General features: G+C 36.3%; 1 protein-coding gene across 1 annotated transcript in view; it reads left to right on the top strand.

Annotated features, from left to right (window-relative positions):
- The first annotated feature begins 12,005 nt into the window (after positions 1–12,005).
- The window catches only part of LOC138328021 (arf-GAP with Rho-GAP domain, ANK repeat and PH domain-containing protein 1-like), a 95,088-nt gene continuing 84,641 nt past the window's right edge, over positions 12,006–22,452 (top strand). The window contains exons 1-2 of the mRNA XM_069274596.1: positions 12,006–12,076; positions 17,244–19,515. Of these exons, the coding sequence (XP_069130697.1) occupies positions 17,262–19,515 (2,254 nt within the window). The 5' untranslated portion in view covers positions 12,006–12,076; positions 17,244–17,261. The remainder of the gene's footprint in view (positions 12,077–17,243; positions 19,516–22,452) is intronic.

A 22,452-nucleotide genomic window follows, 5' to 3' on the forward strand; every position in this document is an offset into this window, starting at 1 on the left:
AAATTGACATTGGGTAAAACCTCATAGGTGGCCACGTGCATGCGTTAGAGGTCAAGGACACAGAATAACATTTATGTTTCGATTGTCTCCAGTGCAAACATAACGCGTCATATAACACGTAATTGAGCTTACAGACAATATATGCATTAGAGGTCGCCATTACACTCGAGGTCAGGTGTAAACATGCACGAGATGTATCGGATACAGTCGTTACACTTGAGGTCAGGTGTAACATGCGCGAGAGGTATCGCGGATACAGTCGTTACACTTGAGGTCAGGTGTAACATGCGCGAGAGGTATCGCGGATACAGTCGTTACACTTGAGGTCAGGTGTAACATGCGCGAGAGGTATCGCGCATACAGTCGTTACACTTGAGGTCAGGTGTAAAATGCGCGAGAGGTATCGCGGATGCAGTCGTTACACCGGCGTTCAGATGTAACAGGTCCAAGAGGTATCGGATACAGTCGCAGCCATATTTGTTATGGACACGGTTACATAAGAGGTCACGTGATAACAATTTAGTCGCATATAACAGTCAAAGAATTATACCTTACAGTAAAGTCACAATTTCACACTAGGGCAAGTGTTGCATACATGCATAAGAGGACATTGGAAGAGGTCATGTAAAACAGTAAAACCACCCAATTATTTAGTAGAAATCATCGTATTGCATTATTGCATAACACCCTAGGTCTGCTGCTAATAAAAGGTACAAGTCGTTCACAATGTCACGTGTTCATTTGTTGTAGTCATGTATTAGAAGTAACAAGTACAGCGAAAATCACGCGTCACAAACAATAACATAAAGAGGTCATTGCTATACTCAAGGTCATACGGGATGTCAAACTAACCTAAACTAAATACAGGTCACACAATTACACTTGAAGTGACATACTACACTTAATTATTAGAGGTCACAATTTCACCACATTTGCGTCCTTTATACCCGGCATAATATATTCTAGAGGTCGCAGTTTACACATTGGAGGTAAAAGATAAAATTGTCAGGAACAATGCTACAAGGCTTGTGAACATTATACAATAAAAATACGAACAATCTTTTGCAGAAAACATCAAGGAAAATCAAAAATCTTTTCTGGAAGTATGTACGATCTAAAACAAAACTATAATTACCAGGGTAATGGTTGGTAACGGAAACTGGCGATGAAACAGCTGAAGTCATAACCGAGTTCATTGTAAGTATCGTTGTAGAGGACTACCTACCTCAACAGCCCACTCATTGTCATCAATCTGCTCGAACACATTGACATAACCGACGGTACAGTGTCAAAGACGGTGTCTAAACAGGACTCGAATAAATGAACTGGCCCAGATGGAATCCATCCTAAAATAAAAAGGAAATCAATGATACTACAGTAAAGCCACTACCATTTAAAACATCAATGAAAGAATAATCATTATACAATGATATACGGCAAACGTCTGGCTGACCCTAACAGAAAGCTAGGGTCCCAAACAATTATTGTCCAGTTAGCTAGGCATCAATAATTAATGAAAATATTATTTAACATGAACACTGGCCAGCTGTTTTCATCAGATCAACATTGTTCACATATGGAAAATCATGGAAGACACAGCTATTGGAGGTAGTGGACTACCCAACTCAAAAACTCCAGCAGAACTTTGACAAGATTTCAGATTGGACGGACCTATCGCTTAAGAAACTAAAAAAGGTAAATGCAAACGAATGCAAATTAGTAATCTCCGCCAAAATAGTCATATCGGCATAAAAGATGGGGAAGCACCTTAATTCAGAAAAACAACTAGCGGAAAGACGTTGGAGCCGTAGTAGATAACACGCTAGAACATTTAACAAACATTTGCAACACTTTAGAGACTCTAGTAACACACTAAAAACCACTGCTTAAGTCAATAAACCTAAAGAAAATGTTTAGAAATTACTTATATGCAAGAAGATGCGCCAGAGAAAAGAGACAGAGAACAAAGCTATAAAACGGACGCTAGGCTTACACCATGCCATCCTAGCACAACTTAAGGACAAACATAAGGGTGAGAAATACACCGAAAAGCTGAGAAGTTTCTACATAAACATGAAATTTTAAAAAAATGCACAAACAGAGATAAGTGTCTAGGGTAAAAGGAAAGATTATAAAGGAATATTGTAATCAAGAGTCAAGGTATGAGTATTCCGGAAAGAGAATAGGCATCGAGATAACACAATCAGAGAAAGGAATAACTCCCATTTTAATTTTGCCAAAAATCATTAGTTCAAATAGTTCTACTGTCATTGCATTTTCTCATTTTGTTACTATCGGCTGAAGTACAATTTAAATTAACTTATTTTAGATTACCTTTCGCGCTTAGTTCTAAAACAAAATTCTGCAGTTTTAGCCTAAATTACCTGGAATATGAATAATGAAATCCTCTATGTCTAACTTTTAAAGTTTGATCAGCACTTGAAATGTTTAACAATTGACTGATAAAAAAGAAAATTCATTACAGGAAAACTTGACATAAGTGTCGCATTACTTGAGGTATAATGAGTGTGTTACTCATTACAAGTACCCTGGCACATGACTGATGTCTCACGAACTTATTTTCGCTTTCAGAATTCTATATATAACTGATAAACAGTTTTTAACGTTATTATATATTTAATGCAAACTTATGGTAAGTGTCGCCGTATATGGTATGACAACTGATGCTTACTTTCAAAACGTGTGTGGTATATTTGACCTCTTACCTATGCGTGTGGCTCTAGGGTCAGAGGTTATCTCATCAGTAAATATCATCAATCCAATATCGATGGAAAGTTTAAATGACTTGTAATGTTATATCGCAATTACTTAGTTTTTGTAATGACATTGTTACATAACCCCTCAACTCTAAAAAATATACTTTAATAATAATATTGTGACTCAAGTGAAAAAGTAAATAAAGCACACCGTTACATGATATGAACAATGTTTACATTAATTATACCGTTACACAATAGGCACAATGTTTACATTAATCATATCGTTACACAATAGGCACAATGTTTACATTAATATACGATACTGTTACTACAAGAAGGTATGCCAATGGAAAGCAATTACGAGAATATTATCTTTCAAACAGACTTAGCAAAGAATACCTACAAGATGGAAAACGAAATCCTGTTAGTAAACTACCACAGCAAACTCAATCTCAACCACCGGGATTGGATTCGTCTTTTTTACCAAAGCAGAAGAATCTGGTAATAATTCAAGTTTGCTTGTAACGAGCATTTTCATCGACTTAAAAAAATACTTTATCAGCATGTAAAGGAAAAAAAGCGTCGTCATTTGTAACATCCAAAGAGAAAGCTTCATTTGTATCGAACTGTAAGAATATTAATTACCCCCCGGAACTTCAAAAGTTATCATCTTTCAGCGTTCCACCAAACTTTGACAGGTTATGACACATACAATGTATATGTTTAATAGATGCGCCATCTGAACTAATCCATGTGCTACAACAACAGACTTTATCCAACAGTTGTTTTTGCGACCTACCCTAAAGTCGGCGTTTTGTTAGAGATTTTCTTCCATTACTATTTACTTGGCTTAAAAAATACCTAAACCGTTGTCAATGAAACACTCTGCAGCTTACTCTCTTCAAAACGCCACCTTGCCTTTTTGCTAGCGACTTGAAGAGTAAGCTAAAGTGTTTCCTTGACAAAGACTATGTAACCAAAACCTTGGAAATGGAAACATATTGAATTTCATATTGTAAAGTGTGCTCGCTTTGAACAGTTTTGCAAAACTATATATAAATTTAAGGATAGATAACTAATGAATTTGCTTATACTTGTATCAATAATGTATTCAGTGTTCATGTACGTTTGATAGGTATATCAGTCTGCATTGTTTCCTATTCAGTTTTCAGAAATTCCAATCCCCGACCATTACAAAGTCCTATAATAGGCCTAATAATCCCATCAGATATACAGTGTATGTCTACAGCATTTATTTCAATTGGAAAACTATTTAAATGCAGACGTAGGGGTGTGTCTGCAAAATAAAAAAAGTCTCGTTTTTGTTATTACATATGTTCAGACTATATGTTATGGCTATATACAGGTTGTAATGATTTTTGTTTGATTGTTTGTTTGATTGGCCTGCCATGTATGCAGTGTGCAGTGTAAATGTAGTGTGCGGTGTGTGTTTTGGGAGAATGCAGTATTTTAGTGTTGTGTCTTCTTGTATACTTTCAACAAAAGCAAGTATATAATTCGTTAAAAATAAGCAGCTTAAAACAAATATATAGATAAATATATGTCATCCTTCATAGATTTGATAGTTGAATTCAAGAACACCTCTCCTGGGCAAATTTGGTGTTGCCGTAATTTTGTCCTGTAGGTAAAGGCGCCAGAAGAATCTGTTTCTTCTATCTCTATTGCCAAGGCGACTAAATTTGGAATATTATCTTTTTCTCTAACATCGCTCCACTTTTGTTTTGAGTTTCCTTGTTTACCTTTAATATGGCCGAAGGGGTTTGTGGTTTTGTGCGTTGTTGATAGTATGCCGCAGTGAGATAGCACTGTAAAATACACAAAATCTAGAGTTCCGCTATTTCTAGGAGACGCAACACTAATATAGTCTCTTAGAACATTCACATACTTTCAGTTCCACTATTCCGTATTTGTATATTACATAGTGATCTGCCCTTGATGGTAGGTATTGTGACGTCATGTGCTTGTAAGTGTCATACTTTTAAGAAAACCGACGCAAATTTCGCTCACAAAATAATGACGTCAGACTCACTATCGATACCTACCCACAAAGGAAGTAACTCTGTATTATGCTGGTCCTGCAGTAGGACGTTATAATTGTACCTGCTGTCCATATTGCATCATCGTAAAAAGCGACTAAATTTAGAATATTTTCTTTTCTTCCATTACTAGCTTGTTCCTTGCTAACGTCTCCCTTGACACTGCCTCACTTTTGGCCTTCTGTTGAGTGCTCGCCCCAGTGATGTAGGCTCTGGATTCTGTCTCCTGGCCAAGACATATCGATAGCCTATAAAAGTGGTAGTTTCTACTCCTGTTTAGTGAGTTAAGGGAGTGGGACGACTGGTTCTCCCGTTGTCAGAATAATGTGACCGGGTGGGGTGTGTTGTTTGGTGTCTTCGTTGGCATGCTTCAATGATATGGCTATAAAAGAGCAACAGTTCCACTATACCAGGAGACACAACACGAATATATCGCAGTCTCCCAAAACACGCACCTCGCACAACATACACGCAACACACCGCATACATGGAAGGCCGTCCTAACATGACCATAGCTGTTAATAGGACTAAATTCATTAAACAAACAAACAAACAAATCCAAAGCGTTGATGTTCCTCTGTGTATCATACTAGTAAATATATGCATACTGATCTGAAACTGAAGCAGCATATTACAATAAAGTTCTTTCTCTTTGGCTCTTACTGAATGGGCATTAGAATTGTTTTCGCTACCTCTATTGCATAATCGTAAAAGGTGACTAAATTAAGGGTCTTTTCTCTTTGTCTTTGTCTAATCCAACTTTGCATGATCAAAAAGGCGACTAAAGGATCTGTTATTTACTCTTCTTCCTAACTGACATTCTTCTTCCTAATCTCCCTTTTGCATGATCGAAAAATGCGACTAAATTTAGGGTCTGTTATTTACTCTTCAAATGCGATAAGTAAGGATACCATGGACCCTCTACAAATTACTACCTCACACGCAATTGGTGAGTTTTTATAGTAGTTGCTTTTGAAAAGGAAGCAAAATGGCATCCTACATGTAGTTGGTTTCGATCATTTTTCGAGGCCCAGGATACTGAGAATCAGGTTGGTTTAGATAGTATACTTAAACACCAATACAACCAATTCACAATGGGATTTCTTCTTGGATGCACCATATACACGCAATATCAAATGGGCTAGTTTACGGTTAGACTACTGGTTATTGTCCCTGATCTTATTGTTAAAGTGTAACCTTCCTTTCCTGTACATGCACAACCACTTAATGAGCTGATAGTCTCACAAATAGACGCCAATTCTACGATATAAACATGTGCGCCTATCAGGGGAAATGTCGTCCACCGCTAGGGCATCTTCGACCACCATATTGGGGTTACTACGACCACACATGGGCATTATCGACCACTGGTTAAATACTTTAATACACTTTAATATACTCAATGGATCGTTGAAAATCTTTTTTTTCAAACTCAATTGCCATAACAGGTTATCTATATATGGTTATGTTCTATCATATTAAAATAGAATTTCAAATGAAATAGAATATGAAATTATCGTGAACAGTTCTTTTGAATACTAACGATATACATGTATTTAATCGACAATGTTTAGCCACAAAGAGTACAGTTGACATTAGAACGGCACAGTTACTTTATGGGATGTAAGAATACATTTTCATGTACATCCACTTACGACATAGATCGCACTTTGCCCAGTCTAGCTCTTTGAAGCCAATCGTGTATTCTCCCAAGCAAATAAAACGAATTTTGTTCCAACATGATTGAAATACAGATCCTTATAACCACTCCATTCAATAGGAGTTCTGACAACATCTCATAAGGGGTCATGGATGACCTTTGTAACACGTGTACTTCAGATCCAGTGCATTTTCTACACATTGCTACATCAATTGACAACGTCGTTTCGTCCCAGTATACATATTCGATAATTTTTTTGTGCTGTTGGGGCGAGATGACTTCTTACATGAAAATAATTCTGAGAGGTTTTTCAATTCAAGATTATGGCTGCAGCAATTTGATTGGCCATTTCCAAAGGTCACCTGGACATGGGAACTAATGGGATTTTGTCAGATCCTCTTATCCAACCCAATGATATTGTAATCAGATTGGGTTCTTTAGGTAACAATTGCTGAACCACTCATCACCAAGGATATCGCACGTCCATGCTTTGTTTTGGTAAGTCCATAGAGTTTTCTCAGGAGCGTCTACATTATTAAAAGACTGTTACTATTTTAGCGGTTTTTTCCCTTTTGCAACACATAGTGGTAGCATAGCTTTTCCGGTGGCATTGATACAGGCTAGAATGGTCACATTGTCCCTTGAATTGCTTGTTCTATTTTGTGAAGCCCTTGTCCCTTTCTTGGTACAGACGTTACTTGGCGAATGCTCAAATTGCTTGCCTGCTTAATCAGCATTCCAAATAAATAAGATGATGTTTGTTTAGTATGTTCAGTTCAGTGACAACTTTATTTAGATCAGCAAAGAAGCTGTCAATGACGGGCGTGTTCAATATTCTGACTCGAGAAGTAGAATAGATAGCCCCTCTGGTTTGCGGAGCACTAGTTCAGGATGCGTTCGTTTCAAACCTCACCACCAGTCATCCCCGAGTACAGAATCTGAGCAGATTGGCATAGACGGACCGTTATTAATATCAGCTGTGGTTTGGAAATTCCGAAGCCTTTGTAAGCTGCGCTGATGACTTTTGAGATCAGGGCTTTCTCTACTTTGAAAGCCAAGTACTATTTCCTCATGGGCCTTGTCCCGCACTCGATCCCCCCAGAAACATGGTCAAATAATGTAGTTTTCGGAACTATATACTTTTGAGGCTAAGGTGTCCATAGCACACTAGCCCTGTGAGTAGGGCGTTAGAATTGTACCTGCTGCCCCTATTGCATGATAGTAAAAGGCGACTAAATTTAGGATCTTATCTTATCTATTCTTCCTAACTTACTTTCTTCTTCCTTACGTCTCTCTTGGCACGACTTCAGTTGAGCGTTCGCCCGTGTGAGGAAGGCTCTGGGTTCTGTCCCCTGGCAGAGACACACCTTAGTCTGTAAAGTGGTAAACAGGGAATGGGACGACTGGTTGGCCCGTTGTCAGTATAATGTGACCGGGTGTGGTGTGTTGTTTTGTGTCTTCGGCAGCATGCTGCAGTGATATAGCACTATAAAAAGGACAACAGTTCCACTATACCAGAATAAACAACACGAACATACCGCAGTCTCCCAAAACACGCAATTCGCACTCAATACACGTTATACACCGCATACAAGGGGGGCCGTCCTTACATGACCCTGGCTGTTAATAGGACGTTAATGAATCAAACAAATAAACGAACCATAGCGCATTGCCGAAACCGCTGAATCTAGCGTTTCTGCTGTGTACCGCATAAAGATATTTTTCGATTTTCTTGGCATGTTGACCTGCAATGAAAATCGTTAAACGGTTTATATCAAATAGAAACGAAAATCCATTAACAGTTTTAACGTGTGTTATTGAAGGACTTCGTGGTTTCATAAAAAATTGAAGTAGATCTACTGCTGGTCGAAATTAAACCACCTATATAAACCATATGGGGTAATTTCGACCGCTCATAGTTAGATTTCAATTAATCGTAAATAATTTCAGTATCTTAGTTTAACAATATATATAATAGATACTAAAGAGTTAGAAGTTATAAAGTTTAAAATCCACCACCGTCTACTCTACTGTCATGCCGTATGCTGCAATTTACACAAATTTGTTGTAAAGAATGTTGCATTATTAGCATACAAAAAGTTTCAGATGGTAACATAGCATGATATGTATCTACAGCAAGCTTGTTTGTTTGTTTGATTAATTAACGTCCTATGAACAGCTATGGTCATGTAAGGACGGCCTCCCATGTATGCGATGTGTTGCGTGTATGTTGTGTGAGGTGTGTGTTTTGGGAGACTGCGGAATATTCATGTCGTGTCTTCTTGTATAGTGGAACTGTTGCCTTTTTATATAGTGCTAGATCACTGACGAATGCCGCCGAAGACACCAAGCAACACATCCCACCCGGTCACATTATACTGACAACGGGCGAACCAGTCGTCCCACTCCCTGTATGCTGAGTGCTAAGCAGGAGCAGAAAGTACAACAAGCTGGGTAAGCTGTATATATAAAGAAAATGCTGATTATATGTAGTTCACAAAAACACTTAGCACAATATCAGTTATTTGGATCGCTCCAAATATAATTGGTAGCACATGCAATGATTCAGAGATTCAATAGTGTGATGTCTTGTTTTGTGAATCCAGCTAGCTCTCTGAAAACTGGTGATGAGGAGTCAGTTGTTAGTTGAAATAAAATGTTGTTTTTTCCAATAATTTGATATGCTTCTTCCTTGATTGAATAGATCATGGATTCCAATCGTTTTTAGAAAAGAATTTCGGACAGCGTTGAGCTTTCCACAGATAAGAATGAAGTGTTGGCGATCCTCGATCGAAGCACCCGGTCACATTATACTGACAGCGGGCGAACCAGTCGTCCCACTCCCTGTATGCTGAGTGCTTAGCAGGAGCAGAAACTACAGCAAGCTGGGTAAGCTGTATATATAAAAAAAATGCTGATTATATGTAGTTCACAAAAACACTTAGCACAATATCAGTTATTTGGATCGCTCCAAATATAGATGGTAGCACATGCAATGATTCAGAGATTCAATAGTGTGATGTCTTGTTTTGTGAATCCAGCTAGCTCTCTGAAAACTGGTGATGAGGAGTCAGTTGTTAGTTGAAATAAAATGTTGTTTTTTCCAATAATTTGGTATGCTTCTTCCTTGATTGAATAGATCATGGATTCTAATCGTTTTTAGAAAAGAATTCCGGACAGCGTTGAGCTTTCCCACAGATAAGAATGAAGTGTTGGCGATCCTCGATCCCACACAGGACGCAAGTTTGTGATATTGGGTGTTGATCAAACTTGGCCTTGTGTGATTGAAGCGTATCTGTGAGCAACCGCACTTCATTCTGCCTGCTTGACGTAATACGTTGTATTTGGTACTGATGCACAAACAGGGTGTGGCTTCCTAGTTGGTGTCCTTTGTATTACTAGGTTCTGTAAAGTTGGTTTTTGACTACAATTAGTTTCCCAAGTGTTGTACCAAAACTCGTCAATTGCATGCTGCGTTTTATAGAATGTCTTCTGGAGGAGGCAGCAGATACGTATTTAGGATGGGTCGGACTCTGGATGTAAATGGGTTTTTTTCAGGCGGGTCTGACATACATAGCTAACGGATTGGGATTTTGTGTTCAATGGAGCCAGCATTTCTCGTGATGTTAGCACAGAACGATAAGATATTGCGATGGATCGTTGATTCCATTGGTTCTTCTCCGGTCGGACTATATACTACTGATGTCGCTGTTCTTTTTGGAAGGCCTTAAATTTGTTTGTAAATATTTTTGCATCTGTTCTAGCAAGATCCTTGGCAGTGATATCTATTATTTCTGAGTCGTAGGTGCATCTAGGTACAACACAATATTATCTTTTCTACAACTTACTTGTGGCCAAGGGTGCCCATCCATTTCTGGAGTTGGACCAGGACCAAAATGCGCATACAGTGTGCGTCTACCAAAGGAGATTCTGCCGCCTGAGTTAGTACCTTGTTGTGTGTGATCTCTAGATGTTTAATTTTATTACGGTGTGGTACATGGCTTTGCCATTCAGATATACAGCTATGTTGGTCCTCTTCCTAGCCATGAAAAGTATCTCTCAGACTTCTCTGCATTGATGGTGACGAGGTCCTTATTGACATTGTCAACCACGATCTTAATAATGGGTTTCAGACGGCTAACATGGTTAGTATGGATATATCGTCAACTCATGTTGTTGACAAAACATTTATATTACCAATGAAAGTTCAAAGTTCTATAGTTGCTGTATTGCATTTACAAGGCTGTTGATAGCTTCGCACCTTGACGAATTCCTTATTGGAGACGGACTTCTTCATCTGATAGTAAATTCTTGTAATTGATTTGTACATGCCTTGCATATACATGTTGCTGAGAACAGCCACAGATGACCTTTGACCCCAGAGTGGTACAACTTATATTAAATATATATCATGCATATGCGAATTCATACAGTTGGCAAATAAAATTTATTTCATAACCCGATTTTATTTAAAAAATAGTGACATCGATGATCATGATTAATTTTCAGACTACTTGATTATAAAATACGTTTAAACGTACGTTTCCATTGATTTTCCCATGGATCTTGGATGGTGCTTATTTTCTCTGGGCACTCCGGCTTTCCTCCACCAACAAACCTGGCACGTCCTTAAATGACTCTGGCTATTAATAGGACGTTTAACTAATAAAAACCAAACCAAGCAACATGATAACGTCGGGTTTTCGCGCCATTTTAGGATTGTAAGGAGAAAAAAATGCATTTTCCACGTTCGTAGTGAAATAACTAGGTATGCTAATATATCATTTCGTGTTTGAAATTATGTTTTCCATGTCGAGAATTAATTTAAGAATATATTGGTATTAAATATGTACATATTTATGCATGTTTGACGGAATACGGTCGATTTTTGTAGAGGCACGTGTACCTCTTCCAAGCGAGCCGTTGGTTCCCTTGTCCTTTTATGTAGTATCTATATAGGTCTAGTACACATGTACAATGTATGCACAGCAGACTTTCTCACAGTCTACGTTATAAGTCCCTGTGACCGTGTAGTGTATAAGCAAAGATTTTTGGAGAGCGGCTACGTGTAATAGATAGAACATTACACTTGCTCGGGTGTAATGACATAGTCTTTTTCCCATGCCGCCAACTTATCAACGTCAGACTGGAGACACTTTGCATCCTGTTCAGATGATATATCCAGGTATACGTTTGTATCATCAGCAAATAATCTTAGTGTAGATTTTAAACCAGTGGTCAAACCATTTATACAATGTAGAAACAGATTTGGTCCTAAAACAGATCCTTGGGGTAGGCCTACTCCGGACTCTACTACATTTTGTATCTCAATGTCTGAAATGACTTTTCCGCTAACACCACATTTAGTACAGTAAATAGACTAATGATATGAAACGTCCGTCTGGATAAAATAATTTTGATCGAAGATTTCTTCCGAATAATTCTGATGTTAAAACCTTCAGCATACATATACATTATGAATAATACCTTTTGAATAAGCGCGGGAGAAAGTCGTATCTTATCGACCAATCAGAAGGAAGTGCTACATTCACCCCGTATTATGTAAACCCGGAAGCCAGTTAGGCACAAGATGTAAAAACACTACGCTGATAATACGATAGTTGTTTATCAAGTAACTGGTAAGTTTTGGTGCTATCTGTTAGTAGATATAGTTTCGTTTTTATCTAAAGTTATTGTTTATTTAAGACAAGAAGTTTATGACCTGACTATTCTCCCGTAAACAACGGTGTTTTGAAGCGGGTGTAGTCAGGACCTTTCGATATAAATAAATAGAAAGTTGTGACGTCCCACAACCTCGATAACATCAATAAGTGATTCCAACAACATTAATTTGTTACAGAGATGACAATTCAATTGAATGCTTTGATTACTAAGGTATGTGTATATGATACGTATTAAAGATAAAGCACACGTTGTTGCCACATAATACAAAATGTAGAATAATTCTAAACATCTGATTGTTATCGTCAAACTTGCACGACAAGTTACATGTACACCGCTAGCGCTACTGCTTATGGTTTTGAGTCTGATTTACAAATATTTGGTTAATTTCGATCCTATCAGCACCCATACCAGTTATTATTGATAATTAATTAAAGGCCCACTACCTTTCCGGAGCAAAATCTAAAGGTTTCTTAAAAACATTAATAACAAAAGAAAATATATATCGATGGCTTAAGATGAGGTTACAGTGCCAAACATATGCAAGATTTCCTGTCTAATGTACGATAACAGTGGAGATTCATTTCGCTGTTTTGCCGTCTGGCGCAGTGATAGTCAACTAGCTACCGCGCGGCATTTAGGACGACGGCGGGAAACATAAAACGACCCGCGTTACGAAAATTAACATTTTATTTATTCTAATTAAACAGTTCTGAAGGTGATGATAAGAGTGCTAGTAAACGTATAGTTAATAACTTTTGCGACTCTACAAAATTATTGATCTCGTTTTACATTCCTATTTTAAAAATTAAAAGCCGTTTCGGAAAGGTAGTGGCCCTTTAATATGGATATTGACGTTGAAAAAAAAAAGAAAATCAACAATTGTAATTGTATTAAAAAACTGAATATCAGAAACATATTATATATTTCTGTGAATATCTAAAATATCATTTATATTTAAAGAGCAATGTAATTATATATTCAAGAACTACAGATTTTGAAGTTTATTTCAAATTATGTGATACAATTGTAAGACAAACCCAAGAGAAAATATATGAAATATAGTTATATATATGCATATTTTAAAAAACCAACAAAACTATACAGAATTAAAATACTCCAAAAAATTAACTCCAACAACGTCATAGAGGTTACATCTGGAGAGGAGAAAATGTAGCGTCCAGACCGGGATTCGAACCTGGGACCCTCCGAACACTAGCCGAGTGCTCTACCCACTGAGCTAATTATACAGATGGTTGCATGGGCAGATTGGACTGTATATGGATACCTTTCGTAGCTGAATTAAATTAAATCTGTACCTTTATAGATTTACTTTCATTACATGTACAATGAAATTAAAGAAAAAGGTTATTTTACCATATATTCACTGTAATTAGCGTTAAAGAAAAAGGTTATATTACTGTATATTTGTGGTAATAGTGCCCATCCTCCTATAAGTGCCCCTCCCCTTTTCTGGTCAAAAGTTGGAAGTTGTATAAATGCCCCAATTTCATAGATTTAACCATGTTTTCCAACATGTGATACCTCTAACATCAGCATTGTATTCCATATTACATGAACTTGCAAATCCTTTATATGTGAATCATAAAATAATAAAATGTCTTGAATGATAAAAGGCATATATAGTTACAGTAAGTGTAACAGATTATTGTACCATGAGTTAAAAAAAAAAAAAAAAAAAACTATTTAAAATTTGTGGATTTTTTTTGCCCAAAAATTACATCTTGGTTCATGATATGATCATTAATAAGCACCCCCCTTTGTTACATTATTTAAGCTTTCTGGGCGCTAATTATGGCAAATACGGTATACATGTAAGTTAAGTTTAACAATTTGTACATGAATCAAATCAGCAGTGGTCATTATGGAGTTTTCTTATTATGATATAATTATGAAAAAATGAAATAACTATTGATGATTTCTGTATAGTCTTCACATGAATTCTTATGCAATATAGTTATTGATATTAGATAAGCCAGGTTTAATTTCCATGTTAATACTGCAGCATTGTAATCGGAAATTATTTTACAAAGATTTAGAAAGTATAAACATGCTGCTATCATACAATCGTTAAACAATTATGGTTTTCAAATGATCTGTGAATTTAAAAAATAACTTTCAAGTTATATGTGCCATAACTGCAGAAGAAAATTTAAAGATGTTTCTTTTTCTGCAGTAATCTATTGAAACCCATCAAGTTTGGTAAATTAAGCTTTAAAAAACATTCAAATGGTCTGACAAACATGAATCATGTCTTATAAACATAGTTACAACACAGAATTTATACACTGAAAAATTCTTATTTTTTTATGCCTAATGTATATTAAGATGGAAACATACCAGCAGAAATCACTTAACACTTAATAATAACATTGTAAAAATATAAAATGAAACAACTAGCATTTAGTTGGTTTCATGGTCTGATCGTAATTATTTGTTTCATGCTCACTGCATGTAAATACAATGATTTTAGGCAGTTATACTGTCAGTAGTCATTTCCACCTCTGATTTGTTCTTGTGAAATTAAAACCAATACATACTAAGTATTGAAATTCTCAAAATGTTTGTAATTTTTGGTGTTGAATAATATATTAAAAGCTCTTGATTCATGCATATAAAAATTAAGACACATGTAACTTTAAGATCGAGTGACTGTCATCACGAAACATAAAAAGGGAGACTACTTCGAGTGACTGTCATCACGAAACATAAAAAGGGAGACTACTTCTGTGTTCTTACAAATAATACATTGTATAAATATACAGTGTATCTATGGAATGTATTTTGTGTTACTGTTAATGTCATGATTATTTATTCACTGGTTATATATTATATATACCATACAGTTGTATGTGTGTTTTCTTGGTGTATACTGTATTTGTTTGACTGTGTAAGTTTTTGTAGCAGTTTGTAAAAAGATTGAAGGTGTTATCAGATTAAGAGTCGTTTTACAGGAAGTATACTTTCTATTGGTTTTTCCTTCAGGAAATACACACTTAAGTCTACCTCCTACAAGGTCCATGTTGAATCTAGAACTCTGGCTCTGCATATTTATTCTTCTGGGTCACAATTAAGTGGATTTCTAAAAATGTTTCAAATTCTAATGTAGAAGATTCGTTAGCACATGGCCATGGGTTATATATTTGAGATTATCATAATCATGAGTTACTAGATTGTTGCCTGTAAACAATTGAACCCAACAAGTCCTAATTAGCTAACATTTACTCATCTTCGCTATCCAAGGCTTCTGATTACTTTACACTCCACGAAGTAATGTAATCAGAAGCCTTGGCTAGCGAAGATGACATGTACTGTACATATAATTTATATGTAACCATTATATTTTTTTTCTCAGAATTATAGATCCATATGCAGCCACCAAAGAATCTCAGACATTCAAACACACACAACACATTGTATACAGGGGAGCTACTGTTCATATACATATATATATATATGTACATAGTATTACATATATATACCAGTATATATTATATTGAGTGCATTTATGCACACTACCCGACTGATTCTTACCAATGTACTTGAATATGTTATACCCTTAAAGCCACACTATACGCAACTATCAACAAAAATTCAAGTTAATTTCGACTCCGATATATGTTAGTATTTGTAGACGTATTTGAAATTTAGATATATTACAGAATATTTATAATGGTTTTTGATAACTTTGGTACAGCAGTTGTTGAAAGTCGATACATGTTAACATACCTTCATTTTAAACTGGTCGCCGTAAAACTTACGATTATTGCCGAACGGCAGTCGGGGAGTTCATGACCCGTTTTCGGAAGAGTTCAGACAGACGTTACATAGTTACGGTAGTCACGTGACGTTCATGGCAACGACGTTACAATGTCGGCTAACTTCGGCTTGTTTGACTAGGTGGGACCCACCTAGCGATGTTTAATATTTATTTGATTTTTATCAAAATATTCCGAATCATAATCGCTCATCTTGACTTCGATTTAGTCCTGTCTCTGCATGATTTACCACAGGATTTTTTTTCAACATTCTTCTAAATCATGAAAAAATAAGAAAGATACGGATATTGGGCCTTTAGGTAAATAAAGTTATCTAACTGTATTTCCTAGGGTTTTTTGTTATTGAATTGATAATCCCTAAACAACATGAGCAATAGCTAGGTCAAATCTATCTAACCTTTCAACCACTGTTCATGGATGTGTAAATGATAAAAACTACACTATCCATTGTTATAATAGACAATATCAGTTATCTATTAAAAGCATGCATATGATATGATGTAAATATTGATTATATAGTCCTACCTCGCAGCGGTAAATAATGTGGTTATAAATAACACATGATAACAATAACATATAAGTAAATTGTATATCCCCAGATTGATCAACAATTGTTTTAAAATTAAAGTTATGGTAATGCAATTAAAATTAGTGCATGTAGCTTTATATGTATATATTTTATAGGTAGGCCTAGCAAGCTGGTTGATAAAGTTGTATACATGTGTACAGTATAGAAACGTTAACCCAGATGATCTGAATGTGAAGCATTGAGTTTTCATTACATGAAGTGACCATATTGTGGAAGTTAATACATGATGAAATACTTTGGTATGGTAAGGCTATAATGAAATATATGGTTTGTCATATTGACTAACATAATTATATGAAATATTCAAATAACCTGACATATTTCTGGAGATCTAAACAATAATCTAGCTATATATGTACGTACGTATGTATCACAATATTAATATGCAGTACCCGGTTTATCTCGTGTAGCTGTTCTAGCTGATGAATGTAAACACAATCTATGTTGACAAGGTAGTTCTATACTATTTGTTTTATCTGCATATTATGGAGTTAACTGCCCTTGTAGGTAGGTATCCATTGTAAAAACATGACCAAAAACTAATATATATAGTTTTCCCTGAAAAATATGACGCTTTATTCCCAAAACTATGGCATTAGTCATTACAATCTATACCTACTTGCAAGGGCAGATAACTCTTTAATATTGAAACATAGTCAAAATATATAGGCATATATTATTTGTAATCTTGAGTATTGGAGATGAAGGTTGACCGATGATATTGTCTGTTGACAGGGATGACTGGCTAGAGGAATGATGGATGGAGATGAAGGGGGACGAACATTAGCTGGTTGGTTAGAGAGCCTAGATCTGACACAGTATGTCCAAAACTTCCGTGAGGTAGGGATTTATCGGCTGGAGGACTGTGTGACCTTAGACAGTGACTTCCTTAACGACATTGGAATCAACTTACTCGGCCACAGAAAGCGTATCCTGGAACATCTTCCTCTGATAAACATTGATAAATATCATGAGGAGCGTAACAGAGCCAAGTCGGTAAGAACTCTGCCTGCGAACCAAGACTCCCATTTCACTTACCCGTCACCTGGTAAAGGGGAGGTAATTCCAGAGATTGCTCTTCCAAAGAGAAGTAAAAGTGAAAAAAAGACGAACAATATACCCCACTATTCTGTTGTTCAGAAAAGTCCACCTCCCATATCCCCAACCACACCCACAGATCCACCCCAGAGGTGCTCCCCTCAAAATGTGGCACTCCCTATACGGGTCAAAAGTCCTCCACCAATTGTAGCCATGGCAACAGAGAAGCAGACTCCCATGGCAACTCCCCCAGTTCCTGTTAAGCGAGGAGAGGTTCCGGCTCTTTTACAGGAAACAGAGAAACCAAAGCCAAAGCCTGTACCAAAACCTCGTAAAACTTTACAGAATAAACAAAAACTGTCAACATCCACATCTGTACTGCCATCACAGTCTGAGTACTCCACGCCGGCACTGACACGGCAGTCTGTTTCTATCTCGGGTATGACCATAGAGGAAAGTTCTGATTTCTCTGGTGACCCATTTGAACCTTCTAAATTAACGTCACCTGAGTCTTCTTCTTCAAATCAATCGGGAGAGGTCAGAGGTTTGTCCACACCCACAAGTCCTCTGGATTTAGATTTAAGTTTCGTTCCTGGAAAATCTTGCAATTCTGACAGAAAAACGATGAGTGAAGTTTATGTAAATGTTGAAATTTCCAATGACAATACTGACAAAAACAGTCGGACAACTGTGCCTAGTAATGGTCACCTTGACAACAATGTAGATAATGAATATGTTAATGTGGATGTAAGCCAATCAGAGGCTAGTATTTATGAACCAATCTGGTTTGGGAAAAATGATCCAAAAACGACTAAATCTGTGACAAATTCTGCAGCGTCGGATGTTAAACCAAGGTCCTGTTCTGGTCCGAGTCACAAATCCTCACCACAAATCGACAGTGTTGTTCCTGTGCCAGGAATAGATGCTTTTGGCCACAGCACAGGCACCAGAGACATACCGACGTCCTCTAATACCTTTGAGTCATTTTCATCAGCTGATGGTAGTGTATACGAAAATATAGATTCTAATCCTCAGAAGACTACCACCTCAAATACGTTCTCCACTCTGTCTGAGCTTGATTTAGACTTCTTTACTAAGGAGGCTCCTCCAGCTTGTTCTTCTAGCACTCCAAACGTGATTGGAGGGTCGAGACCAGAGAAAAACACTGAGTTGAATCTGAACACTAGTGGTAACAGTTTGGGATCACCTGATGCCTCCTTTGAACTTCCGCCCCCAGATTTTCCCCCTCCTCCCCTACCCCCAACTCCTCCCCTCTCCGATGACATGTCCCTATTTGATCCTCTGGCAGGTAACTCTCAGCCAGCACCTCCTCCTGAGGTCTCTATGCCTCCTGTTCCACCCCGTGTGTCCACATCCTCCGGCTATGTAAATGTGTTTCCAGGACAGACAGCGCCACCTAGTAGTGAACCTGGACAGCCAGTACAGTCTCCTTGGCCTTCTGTCCAGGGCGGCTTGCCTCCAGAACTCTGTTTTACACCAAATAAAGGAAAACCATTTACAACACAGATAGACAAAATTGATTCTTCTGAATATTGTTTTGCTAATTACAATAAAACTCCTCAAAAATCCCAACTCCATGAGGGCATGAAACTGCCTTCATTGTCCACTCCCGGGCCTGATCCCTTTAAGGATGACGACCCATTTTCTGAGTTCGGAGAAGAGTGTGAAGCGTTTAACCAGGGTGAGGATGACTTTATAAGCAGGAGTGATATTGATAATAATACCAAGGGAGACAACTCTGTTGGTGTTTATGAATTTGCTCAGAAGGAGGATTCCAGTGACTTTGATCCTTTTGGTTTGAAGAACAGTAACCAAGGAGCTGCAGGTGGAGCATCTGATTGGTCAAGCTCTGCTAGTCCATACTCTCTCAATGACATACCACCCCCTCCCACATGGGACAAAGCTTTAGATGATCCTGGCAGACTGTACTCCATGGCATTCGGATATAGTGAGTAACCTTTCATTTCTTTTAAATGATAGGTTCATGTACCTGTCTCATATGTCAATATATACTTAGTGCATAGTGTACATATACTGTATATCAAATATAAGGTTTTTTGTGTTTTTTAATTTTAACAGTACAGATGTAGACAAGAAATGTGTCAATTTTTAATGTGATCTGCCCCAAGACATGTGCACAAAATGATAAACAAAATTACATGTAAAGGATGCATACACAATACATATTATAATATCAACATATATATTAAAGATATATGAATTATTATATTTAGATGGTATGTAGATATTGACAAAGGAGACAGGTACCTTTTATATACCTTTTACATATACCTTTTACATACACAATTGAATTACTTATATATATATACATCTTGTTATGTTAACAGATACTGTTGATCTTCAATCTAGGTTATTCATAAATTTTGTTTTAAATCTGATAGATAGAGTACAAGGCCCTGTTACTAATTAAACTGTGTATGTGCGACTTATTACATGTACATAAAATATTAATAAAAGATAAATGACAACAATTATCAATGATCTCTTGCTTAAAGATGCTCCATGGCTGACAAATGGTATTTTTCGAACTCACTATCAAAAAAAAGGAGCAGGCGATTTAGTATTTTTCTTCAGTTACAAAAGTTACTCATTTTACACCATTACCACCATTGAAAAGTTTGAGCCTCTGATTTTACTTCAAGTTAAAACTATGAAAAATAATTAATTGCATCCCGAAAAAAAATCTGTGTCACTATATCCTATATGGAAGGAAGTACTGATTGCGCATGCACCAAAGGCAAAATAAATTATTTTATATTATTTTTTGTGTTAATTAGACATATATATTCATGATCAAACTCCAATTATTGTTCAACTGATGAATATCATATATGCTTTGTCGGCGGTGGAGCATCTTTAATATATAAACATTATGTATATACATATAGGTAGTTGCAGGTTTCTAGAATTGATTTACTAATCTTAACAAATAATCTTGTTAACTAATTAGCATTGATCGTATATATATGTATATATAAATAAGACATTCTATATTATGTGTGAATGCCTACTGTGATTATCCAATATACACTGTATAAATATAGAAAATTACTATTGGATAGCTACCATATATCTACAGCTAGTATGTATACATAGGTCATGATTCTGGCAAGATGCACTATCTTAAACATATACTGTATGTCCACCTCTATTAACTTTGTTTGACTCGTTCATCCGTGAAGACACATTTGAACTTGAGCTGGAACAGTTTGTTATAGAATGTCAAGGGCGGACGAGTTAAGGAATATGTATCAAGTATCAGGTAAAAAAGACTGAAATTTCAACCAGGAAGACAACTTAAAAACATGTACCTCAACCTATATATATATCTGCACCTAAAAATGTTCATCTCTCTACATGCTTTAGATCTGTATGCATTTATATTATGCATGCTTTGTCAGAAAAGAGGAACCTATATGGTATTTTATGTAAGTTGCCATTACTGAGATACGTGCACATGAGCTATTAGCCTTAAAGTAGCAGCTGCAGACTGCCTTGAAAATTTGACAAACTGTTTGTATTTTGTCTTCAAAAATTTTGAATAATTTTTTTTTCTGCATGCATATGGTATATGACCAATAAGATTTTTATTGAATTTGAGATGTAAGCCTCGACATACACCATACCATGAACTGTGATTTATAGATCTTGGGCCTTAGTTTGGTACTTATAGGTCTTGTCTCTGCAAATTAGCCACAGGAAATCATCAATTTAACAATGCTTAAGTCTGACAATGACTTCCTGTACTGAAGATGATGAAACATATCTCTGGTAAATCAGAAATTGCTGTGAATTCATAGTGTTTGTAAACATATAAGTATATATTATGTACTATACCAATATGATCATCATGGATAGTTGATTTTACACAGGAGATGGTCACAATATGAGGGGTATCTAGTTATAATTACCACAATACAGATTATTACAGTAATTATACACATCTCTGTATTGTGACATCTCCCTGTGGTTCTTTGATGTGGTTTAAATTGTGATATAATTGATAAATCTTCCGAAACTTGATGAAAAATATCAATTCAGCTAAAGTTTTTACAACTTTCAGCAGAATTATCTTTGAAATGATATATTTAAATAAGTTATTGTTGTTTGTAATATAACCAGCTAGATAAGGTTTGAATATGTTGATTATGATTGGTATATATGTAGACTTTATACCAGTCATAATTACCATATTAAATTCTTATCTAGCCTGTCATCAACCACTGTACTCTCAATATTCAGTTTGTGTGTACCGGTATAGCTCTCCAATGGAAAATTTGTATTCAAGTCATCATATGAGGTCCGGTTTATTTCAGATGTACTGGGCTCAACATCTGTCTGATGTATGTGTAATAATCATATTGCTTGAGATACACGTAAACTTCAAACTCCTGATATTCATCAGATGAATATCTTAAGGATTCTTTTTAAGGTACACAGATAGATGTTGCACTATGACCTGTGGAAATTGTTTATATCCCCGTTGTAGAAACCACCTCTGATCCCCTCTTAGAGTTCTCCGGGATTTTTTCTTGGAGGAAAGAATACACCGCAACTAGATAGCTGATTCTCTAGTGGAAATGATGTATATATGTAAACATTTTACATTTTATAGGTGATGGTTCTTTAAGTTTATATAAGATATTTGTTTTAGTTCTTTGCAGTTTTTCATTTTGGTTGATCAGTTGAATACCGATACATTTGTATAATTGTTTCAAGTTTTCCTCATTAATCCAATTCCCTGTTTCATTTAGAAAATATGTTTTACTATGGTACTCAATAGCTTTGAGACTTGAACACTTCCAATATCTATCACGTCAATCCGTTTAATGTTTTCACGATATTGGACATCATATCTTTATTC

The sequence above is a fragment of the Argopecten irradians genome, chromosome 7 (assembly GCF_041381155.1).
Source record: "Argopecten irradians isolate NY chromosome 7, Ai_NY, whole genome shotgun sequence".
NCBI classification, from domain to species: Eukaryota; Metazoa; Mollusca; class Bivalvia; order Pectinida; family Pectinidae; genus Argopecten; species Argopecten irradians.